The sequence below is a fragment of the Pan paniscus genome, chromosome 1, assembly GCF_029289425.2.
Source record: "Pan paniscus chromosome 1, NHGRI_mPanPan1-v2.0_pri, whole genome shotgun sequence".
Lineage (NCBI taxonomy): Eukaryota > Metazoa > Chordata > Mammalia > Primates > Hominidae > Pan > Pan paniscus.
In genome coordinates this window covers 37,116,021-37,127,011 of record NC_073249.2, presented here as the reverse complement: position 1 = coordinate 37,127,011, position 10,991 = coordinate 37,116,021, and the positions used below count along the sequence as shown (strand labels likewise).

The following is a 10,991-nucleotide window of genomic DNA, read 5'->3' as shown; positions in this document are numbered from 1 at the left end:
TTTTATACAGAGTTAATAAACAGAGCCTTGAATTTCCACTGATTTTTATAAGAATGGAGAACTCCAGAGATGCTAGAATACAAAAAATTGCTCCTGAAAATGGAAGAAGTCACCAAGACCAAACTCCCAAGGGAAAAGACAGGAGTGTCACATAGATGAAAGAGACTTTAAGGGGGGATCTCATTTGATCTCTTTCTGCCAGATTCTTTATATGAATGGTGCCTAGCATATAGTAGGTGTTAAATTTATGGTAGAGATGATATGTTTATTTTATTTTGAGACAGAGTCTCGCTCTGTCCCCCAGGCTGGAGTACAGTGGTGCGATCTCAGCTCACTGCAACCTCCGCCTCCCGGGTTCAAGTGATTCTCCTGCCTCAGCCTCCCAAGTAGCTGGGACTACAGGTGCCCGCCACCACGCCCAGCTAATTTTTGTATTTTTAGTAGAGGTGGGGTTTCACTATGTTGCCGAGGCTGGTCTCAAACTCCTGACCTCAGGTGATCCACCCACCTTGGCCTCCCAAAGTGCTGGGATCACAGATGTGAGACACTGCACCTAGCCAAGATTATAGTTACACTTACCTACAGACACACAAATTTTTGAAAAAGCCATATTGTTTGCATAGAAGTCAAAGCATAGGGTCTGAAAACATTAATTTCCAATTTAATAATTCCTGAAAAACTCTTAGTACTACCAGTATTATCAAATTGTAGACAACACCTTACATAGAAGACAACAGTGAGTTTGTAGGATTTTCAAAGTAATTTGATCCAAAATAGTAAGCCAATGAGAGAGAATACATTGCTGATATTCAGCAGCTAGGTATTTTAAGACAGGGACTGCCTCAAAACCTTACTATTTGTCTTCTGGCCCACAGGTCTCCCTTTCTCTGGCCTTGCCCTCTGTAATGAGTTCATCCTCCACACTGCCAACAATGTAATTTTTCTAGAATGCAAATCTGATCATGCCACTCTCCTGCTTATTAAAATCCTTCAGTGTCTCCCCACTGACTTGAGGATGAAACCCAATAACTGCACACAAAGTCCTTCATGACCCACTCTGCCCTCCTCAATAGATGCAGCTTCTGCCCACCGAAGAAAGCTTATACCAAATTCCTTTGGTTTCCAGATATAGCCCCTTCTCTCAGAGTTCTGCACCTTATAAGTTATATTCCCACTGCTTGGAATGATTTCCTTTTTTTTTTTGTCTTCAGATGGATGAAAGCAGAAGACCACTTATATATTTACATAAAATATGCATAGTAGAGGAACATGAAGGAACCATATAGTACTTTTGCAATCATTGCTTTTTATGATATACCCAGAGGACAGTTATGTATTGAAGTTAATCTCTACTTTTTCTTTGCTCATCCACTTCCAGGTCAAATTCTGATACAAGGTGTGGCATAATATATTCTCCTCTTGCAATGAAATTTTACTTTTTGGTAATAGTTGTGTGGAATAAGTAAATTCATTGAGATACAGAAATCTTCATAGTGATGGAGAAATGTGGTAAGCTAATTTCTGAATGGCAGGCATTTTTCTTCTTTTTTTGGTCTTCTCCATATGATAATTTTGTTTTGTTTCTTTTCTTTTCTTTTTTTTTTTTTGAGATGGAGTTTTGCTCTTGTTGCCCAGGCTGAAGTGCAATGGCGTGATCTCGGCTCACTGCAACCGCCGCCTCCCGGGTTCAAGCGATTCTCCTGTCTCAGCCTCCCAAGTAGCTGGGATTACAGGCACATGCCACCACGCCCGGATAATTTTTATATTTTTAGCAGAGACGGGTTTTACCATGTTGGTCAGGCTGGTCTCGAACTCCTGACCTCAGGTGATCTGCATGCCTTGGCCTCCCAAAGTGCTGGGATTACAGGTAAGAGCCACTATGCCTGGCCTTTGTTTTGTTTCAAGACTGGCTTCAAACATTACTTTTTCTGTTAAATTTTCTCTTTCTTTCCAAACCAAATTAGATCCTATATTTCACTGTTTTGCCACACCATAAAAAATATTTCTGATAATTGTTTGTTCATTTGTTTATGTTGTCCCTCTTCACTAGATTGATTTTAAGGCCCATCCTTATCTACCTCTTCATTCCTAGTGACTGGCATATTGCCTGACAAACAGAAGGCACTTGGAAAGTGTTTGCAGGGTTGAATTAAAGTGTGGAGAGTTTGCTAACATCAGGTTCTTTCGTCCCACTCTGCAAGGGCAAGGGTATATTGGCATGAGTTGAGCCCCTTCAAACTATGTCCTGGTTCCTCATCTATACAGGTAAAGAACTGGGTAGACCAGGGGCTATTGAACATTTATGATTACAGCCCATTTAGATGGGGCAAAAGATTTCATAGTTATGGAAAGATGATTCAGTGATAATCAGAAAGTATAAATACAGGAGCAGGTTTTCGGGGATTAATAATACCTCTGCTGTATCAACAGCCCACATTCAGTCTATCTGCAAATCCTATATACTCCTCGTCCAAAATAAATCTCCAGTCTAGCCATCTCTACTGCCACTGGCCTAGTCTAAGCTCCTGGTTGACCAACACAATAGCCTGTACAATAGCCCACAACAAATGAGGTGAATCATAATAAGCTTAACTAAAAGAAGTTTAAAGTTAAAAAGCAAAAATGGCAGCAATTGAAAATCATGACATCTAATCATATCAGTATGTTCTTGTGCTTGCAAAATGGCCAGATAGACAATATGGAATTAGAATTCTTTAAAAAGATCTAGAAAAGTAGATAGTAAAATGGTTACTCTAGTAAAGCAGATTAATAGATCTACCCTCTTACTTAGTTACCTTTTTGTGACAAGAGCAGCTATGATCTACTTATTTAACAAAAAACGCCTAATATAATACAATTTTTATTAACTTTCCTCCTACATTAGATCTCTAAACTTATTCATCTTACATACATGCTGTTTTGTATCCTTTGACCTACACCTCCCTGTTTCCTCTTCCTCACTGCATCCCACTGTTTCATTCTCTGTGTATTTGAACTCCTTTTTTTTTTTTTAAACTCTACATATAAATGAGATCATGCAATATTTTTCTGTATCTGGCTTATTTCATTTAGCATAATGTCCTCTAGGTCCATCCATGTTGTGGCAAATGGCAGGATCTCCTCTTAGAGGGCTGAATAACATTCCATTATATATATATTATATATATAAAATGTGTCTGTATAATGCATATAATGCATGTGTATATATATTATATATATAAATAATATCCCATTATACACACACACGTACATACCATTTTCTTTATATTTTCGTCTATTGATGGACATTTAGGTTGTTTCCATGTATTCCCTATTGTGCATAATGCTGCACTTAACATTGGGAATGCACATATCTTTACCAGTGGTATTTCATATTCTTTGGATATACATCCACTAGAAGGATTGCTGGGTCATGAGGTAGTTCTATTTTGAATTTCTTCAGGAACTCCATGCTGTTTTTCATAATAATTGTACCAATCTACATTCCCACCAATTGTGTACTAGGGTTCCCTTTTCTCTACACCCTCGCCAACATTTGTTGCCTATTGTCTTTTTGGTAATAGCTATCCTTATGGATGTGAACTGATATCTCCTAGTGGTTTTAATTTGCATTTCCCTGATGATAGTGATATCAAGTACATTTTCATATACCTGTTGACCTTTTTTTTTTTTTTTTTGAGACAGAGTTTCACTCTTGTTGCTTAGGCTGGAGTGCAATGGTGCAATCTTGGCTTACTGCAACCTCCGCCTCCCGGGTTCAAGCGATTCTCCTGCCTCAGCCTCCCAAGTAGCTGGGATTACAGGGACCCACCATAATGCCTGGCTAATTTTTTGTATTTTTTTTTAGTAGAGACAGGGTTTCACCATGTTGGCCAGGCTGCTCTCGAACTCCTGAACTCAGGTGATCCACCCACCTCAGCCTCCCAAAGTGCTGGGATTACAGGCATAAGCCACCGTGCCCAGCACCTGTTGACCATTTTTATGTCTTCTTTAGAGAAATGTCTGTTCAGGTCTTTTGTCCAATTTTATTTTATTTATTTATTTGTTTTTGAGACAGAGTCTCCCTCTGTCATCCAGGTTGGAGTGCAGTGGCACTATCTCGGCTCACTGCAACCTCTGCCTCCTGGGTTCAAGTGATTCTCGTGTCTCAGCCTCCCAAGTAGCTGAGACTACAGGTGTGCACCACCACGCCCAACTAACTTTTGCATATTTAGTAGAGATGGGGTTTTGCCACGTTGGCTAGGCTGGTCTCAAACTCCTGGCCTCAAGTGATCTGCTTGCCTTGGCCTCCCAAAGTGCTGGGATTACAGATGTGAGCCACTGTGCCCAGCCTTGTCAATTAAAAAAAAAATTTTTTTTTAGGTTATTTATTTTTCTGCTATTGAGTTGTAAGAGTCCTTTATAAATTTTGGATACTAACCCCTTACCAGATATGTGGTTTGCAAATTTTTTTTCCATTCCATAGGTTACCTTTTCGTTTTGTTGATTGTTCCCTTTGCCATGCAGAAGCTTTTTGGTTTGATGTGTCCCATTTATTTATTTTTGCTTTTGTACCCTTTTTGATATAATATAAAAACAAAAATCATTGCCAAGGCCAATGTCAAGGAGCATTTTCCCTATGTTGATTTTAAGATGATTTTAGTGTATGGTATAAAGGTCCAATTTCATTGTTTTTGTGTGGATGTATGGTTTTCCTAGCATCTTTATTGAAGAGACTATCATATACGGTTGAATTTATCTCTGGGCTGTCTATTCTGTTCCACTGGTTTATGTGTCTGTTTTTATGCCAGAACTATTCTGTTTTGATTACTATAGCTTTGTAATATACTTTTAAATCAGGAAGTATGATACCTCTAACTTTTCGTTTTTCAGTATTGCTTTGGCTATTTGGGAATTTTTGTGGTTGCAAATGAATTTTATTGTTTTTTCTATTTCTGTAAAGAATGCCATTGGAATTTTGATAGGGACTGGGTTAAATCTATATATTGCTTTGGATAAATCTATATATTGCTTTGGATGAACATTTTAACAATATTAATTTCCTTGCTGGAATAGCAGTTAGGATTTGGTGCTCTCTCCTGCAGCTTCTTGAAGTGTGACTTTGCTAAGCCTTAAGCAATTAAACACATTATATATCTCTGGAAACATATATAAGAAACTGATAGCAGTGGTTGTCCCCAAAGCTGGGAACCAGATGTTGGGAAGCAGGGGTGGGAGTGAGACGTTTCCTGTTGCCCTTTTACTCCTTTTGAATTTTAAATAATGAGAATGTATTTAAATAAATAGAAATGAGGCACTAAAAATTAGTGTATTTTTATAAGTCAGATACTATCTTGATTTAGATTCTAGTAAAGTGGTAGTAAGATGCAAACATTTTTAAAAGATATATTTTTTATTTTTATTTTTTGAGATAAAGTGTCACTCTTTCTCCCAGGCTAGAGTGCAGTGGCACCATCAGTGCTCACTGCAGCCTCGACTTCCTGGCATCAGGTGATTCTCCCACCTGAGCCTCCTGAGTCACTGGGACTACAAGTGCACACCACCACCCCCACCTAATTTTCTGTATTTTTAGTAGAGATGGGGTTTTGCCACATTGCCCAGGCTGGTCTTGAATTCCTGGGCTCAAGTGATCCTCCGGCCTTGGCCTCCCAAAGTGCTGGGATTACAGGCATGAGCCACTGTGCCTGATCATGAGAGAAGTTTTGTGTAAATTTGGAAAATACTACCACTCTTTGATTCTGTAGATCCGGCACCTTGGTCTGGTGTTCTATTGGAGCAGTTTGGGAATCATGACTCTTAAGGAAAGAGAATGTTGACAGTCGAAAGTTTGCTTGGATATGCTTTAGAGAATTTCACAGTGATTTGAAAAGAACACTCTCTGTGATGTGCTCTTTAAAACCATTACACAACCATTATTTTGATGTTGTGGATATTACTTTTTCTCGCATCATTTTTCTCAACAAAAGGATAAGGTCAGTAAGTGTATATACGTTTATAAACTAAAGAAGTTAAGTAATGTAAGCACAAACCATCCAAGGAATTTGTTAGTGATGCAGTCCTGGCCTCTAAATTGCTCTTGACCAAGGAGCTTCACATATGGGAAGGATCAGAAATTCTATGGCATGGAATCAAAGACACTCTTCCTGCTTCAGGGGCACATATAGATTAGTACTGTCATTGCAGTTTCCTATTAGATGATTCTTAGTGACCAAATCTCTGTCTAGGACCCAGATACCTTATTTACTCAAAATAGTGGACGGAAAATAAATGTTTGATATACATGTATGCATAATATTTTCATCTACATAATTTTTATTTCCCTGAGTGTTTTTTCTTGGGTCATATTTAAAACTCATGCCAGCCCTGTGAAGAAGGTTGTCATTTTTTTTTCTGATGTACACATGTGGAAAAAGTGACTGGACAGGATCATTCTATTGATAAGTAGCACAGAGTCAGGCATTTTGATTCTTGGGCTTTTGTTCTTCCCCCTGGAAAATGCTTAGTGACTTGATCTGGAATGCCATCCTCTTTTTTCAGGTTTTGACTTGATCTTTAAAATTATGCTCAAAATTCTTCCCCAAGAGGCTGTTTCACCAAAGCCCAGATGGTTTTTGCTGGTTCCAAGACTCCCAAAAACTTGTTTCCAGTATTTTCTATTCTATCCAGTATCTATTATTTATCACATTCCAGTATGAACATGGAATATGATTTATTGTATTGACTTACAGAATTTGCTTTATTGTATTTATTTTTTTCTTTTTTCTTTTTTTTTCTTTTTTGAAACGGAGTCTCACTCTGTCACCCAGGCTGGAGTGCAGTGGCGCAATCTTGGCTCACTGCAACCTCCGCCTCCCGGGTTCAAGCGATTCTTCTGCCTCAGCCTCCTGAGTAGCTGGGACTACAGGCTCGTACCACCACACCTGGCTAATTTTTTATTTTTAGTAGAGACAGGGTTTCACCATGTTGGCCAGGCTGGTCTCAAACTCCTGACCTCGTGATCACCCACCTCAGCCTCCCAAAGTGCTGGGATTACAGACGTGAGCCACTGCGCCCGGCCTGTACTGATTTTCTTTCTGCTATTTGTCTCCCTTTCTTATTTTATGTAAATTATTATAAATAGTACTACTCCTGACTTACAGACATTTACATTCTGTTTTTAATAACTTCTAGATGACTAGAGAATAGTAGTTCCAAACTTTTGTGTACATAAGAATAACCTAGGGAAGTTATTAAAAATAGACTTCTCAGTGCTTTTCCCATAGGTTCTAATTCTGTTGGGGGGAGGCGGGGGAGGTCCAGGAATCTGCATTTTCAATAAGCACCCCAGAGGATGCTGATGCAGGTGATCCAGTAACCACGCTTTCAGAAATTCTGCTGTTGAGAACTAAAAATGTGATTGTTATCCTCTGCTCAGTAGGGGAAACAGAGGTGTAAAATAAAATAACTGAGTTCTTGCTCTCTTGGTGTTGACAAACTTTCAGCTGTGAGTGGTGTGGACACTAAATGCAATAGGAATACAAAGAAGGGAGGCATCACTTCTGGCTGGATTGTCATGCTTCATAAAAGATAGGGGGTTTGAAGAAAAGAAATTTCAAAAAGATGAAAAAAAAGTGGGCCGGGCGCGGTGGCTCACGCCTGTAATCCCAGCGCTTTGGGAGGCGGAGGTGGCCGAATCACGAGGTCAGGAGTTCGAGACAAGCCTGGCCAACATGGTGAAACCCCGTCGCTACTAAAAATACAAAAAATTAGCCGGGCGTGGTGGCAGGTGCCTGTAATCCCAGCTACTCGGGAGGCTGAGGCAGGAGAATCGCTTGAACCCGGGAGGCGGAGCTTGCAGTGAGCCGAGATTGTGCCACCATTGCACTCCAGCCTGGGTGACAGAGCAAGACTCCGTCTCAAAAAAGAAAAAAAAAAGTGGATTATTTCAAGATGTTGGAACAGCAAAGACTAAGTGTTGAGGATGCATAACTTCTTTTAGGGGATCAGTATGTGGAATGATGTGCCTGAACTAAAAAGAGTTTTTGTGGGCACATGTAGGAATTTACACTTGGAAAGACAGGAGTCAGATCGCAGAGAGTCTTGAATTTGGACTCTATTCTGCAGGTATTGGGTGGTTCCTCAAACACGCAGGTAAGATAAAAGTGATCTTAAAAGATTGATGTGGCAGTGAGTTTGAAAGCCCTGAACTACGTTTGGCGGTCTTTGTACACATTGGGAGAAACGCCAATTGTGAAAGTAGATTTAACATGATCTGGATCTTGACTATGTGAAAAGCGAAAAGTGTCAGAAACGCTGCTGAGGTTTGAACCTCCTTGACTGGGAGGATTATGTACAATTTCACCGCCCAGCAAATCTGAAGGAGGAAATGTTTTGAGGACAGTATGTTTGGTTCTAGGTCTAGAATTCAACTTCCTGCCAAATTTGGAATCTTCTGTACATATGCATCAGGTGGCTTCGTTTAAATATACGACAATTACTTTAATTATGTTGAAAGGAAAAGGTCTGGAGCTCGAGGGAGGGGATTACAGATTTGGGTCCATTGGCGCAAAGGGAGGCTGACTGTTCAGATTAATAATTATTAACGGCCACCGTATGGAAAGCACTGCACGAAAAACTAAGATGACCAGTCCTCGTCCTTAAGAAATTCAAAATCTAGACGGAATCTCCAAGAAAGAGATTCCGGTAAGAGTACATGGCAAGCCTCCATATCCACACACCACTGACCAATGAATTTGTACTCTTCTCGTTGGAGTAGTTGAGGGCCTTTGGCTCAAGGAGGGGTGAAAATTAGCAGGATACTAAATTGGGAATGAGAAATCTCTTTTTAGAGGGCGTGGACTTGCAGAACTCTTTGAAGCAGCAGATGCTAGACTGCCCAAACCCCACGCGAGAGTAGCTCTCTGGAGTTGCGGAGTCCGAACCTCCCAAGAGCTACAAATTTATTCCGCAACTACCAATTTTGCGGTTTGGGGCCAGTAAGGCGCCAAGACCCGCCCAGGTGTCCAGACCTCGCAACGATTGGACGAGCTCACCTTCTCGCCTTCCCCGGGCCCCTCGCCCGTCAATCACACTGCTTGCTCGCCACCTGACCTCTGCTGCGCCCCCTTTCAGTGGTGTAACACCTGGCGCTCTTTCGCGCCCCAGCCCTCCGGCGCCCCACCAATCGCTTCAGTTCTTCATTGGCCAGCAGAGAGGTGAGGGAAGGGAAGGGGCGCTCTATTTTGCTCTCTGAACGCACCCTCTCAAGTTTCCCGGTCTTCTCGGAGACGGTCAGGAGAGCAATGACAGCCCGGAGCAGTCGCGCGTGAGCGCAAAAGTGCCCGCTGGTGGAGGAGCGCTTCCCCTCCCTCCCAAGCGATTTGCCGCATTTGTTCTGACGCAGGGGCACCCCGCTCGCCGTCTTCACTTACGATTGGCTGTGGCCGAAGCCCGTCACACAGCCCGCCCCACTCCTCTGCCTCAAGAGGCCGCACCTCACGCCGTCGCTGCCGCTTAGCCGTATGATTGGCTAAGAGGGCTGGCATGCTTTCCCGCCCCCTCTCCCGCCGCCGCACCAAGAGGCGGGCGGGACCCCGCGGAAGTTGTCAGTCAAACTCCTCCTTCCCACCCCTCGCGAGGCCCCTCCCCGGGCCGCGCGCCCTGGCGCGCGCACACGCGCACACACTCCGCACTCGCCTGTACCAACCACCTTCTCAAGTTGTAGCGGTCGCTCGCCTGGGGTTCTCCGTGGGCGGCCGACGGGCGCGTGGGGGAGGGGGTTCGGGCCGCCCAGCGCGGCAAGGAGCGAGTGTGTGCACGCAGAGGGCCGGGGCTACGGGGCAGCGCCCCGGGCGATGAGGGGCCGGCGTTGACCGGGAAGAGCGGGCACCGCGGCAGTGGCTCCGAGGGGACCCGCGATGGCAGCGCCCCGAGAGGAGGCTCCAGGCAGGGCGGGCTGCGCTGGCAGCGGCCGCTGAGGTGCTGGCCGGCCGGCTGGCTGGCGACGGGGGCAGAAGCGACGAGAGGCGCGCTCGGCACCCGCACCCCCGTGCCCCCGCCTCAGTTGTCTAAACTTCGGGCTCTCTTCCACCCGCTCTGCGCGCCCAGAGTCAACAACTTCTTCACCCCCCTCCGCCCCCGCCCTTCCCTCCGTCAGCCCCGGGAGCTCGCCGCGCGCCGGGGACCAGGAACCTCCGGCGCTGAGATGTGGCCGTGAGGCGTTGGCGGGCGGCGAGGAGAAGCTCGGCGGCGTCCCGGGGCCGGAGGGCCGTGGGGCCGGGGCGCAGGGGCGCGAGCACCCCGCGCCTCTCCCCCGCCTCCTCCTGCCGTCTCCGCCGCTGCCCGTGCCTTGCAAGCAGCAGCCGGAGCTGCCAAGCGTCAGGGCCGCGGAGATGTCGTCGTCGTCGCCGCCGGCGGGGGCTGCCAGCGCCGCCATCTCGGCCTCGGAGAAAGTGGACGGCTTCACCCGGAAATCGGTCCGCAAGGCGCAGAGGCAGAAGCGCTCCCAGGGCTCGTCGCAGTTTCGCAGCCAGGGCAGCCAGGCAGAGCTGCACCCGCTGCCCCAGCTCAAAGGTAACCTCCGAGGGCGCAGCCCCAGCAGCGAGCGCAGGGGCTGGCAACGCTTGCCTCTGCGCCAGCAGAGCCATTTCCTGCTGGGTTTCTCCTGCTCAGTTGGGACTGGTAGTGTGTGAGCCGAGTTCCCCACAATGCCTTGGCGTCACCTCACGCCCTCCTCCTTATTCAAACAGGTTTTCTGTGAAGTCTTGGCTGTTTCCTTCTAATTCCCACCTGAACTCTTTCCATCCTAGGGGAGGCCAACACCCTTCCCCACCTGCGCGCTTGCTTAACCTGCACTTCCTATCTTGCGTCCCGTGAAGTAGAGTCCTTCACTCCTCTTCCAGGTTTGCCCTTTCCCGGTCTTGCTTTAACAACCGCACGAACCTTCCCCGACCTTCACTTTCCCGAGTGTCAGCTCCTCTGTTCGGCCACTTTTAGCTAGTCCTTTACTTTTA

At 45.0% G+C, this 10,991-nt stretch overlaps 1 protein-coding gene across 1 annotated transcript in view; it reads left to right on the top strand.

Moving 5' to 3' along the window:
* Positions 1-9,618: 9,618 nt before the first annotated feature.
* Positions 9,619-10,991, top strand: part of PPP2R5A (protein phosphatase 2 regulatory subunit B'alpha) — a 72,657-nt gene continuing 71,284 nt past the window's right edge. The window contains exon 1 of the mRNA XM_003814183.6: positions 9,619-10,551. Coding sequence (XP_003814231.1) covers positions 10,371-10,551 — 181 coding nt within the window. The 5' untranslated portion in view covers positions 9,619-10,370. The remainder of the gene's footprint in view (positions 10,552-10,991) is intronic.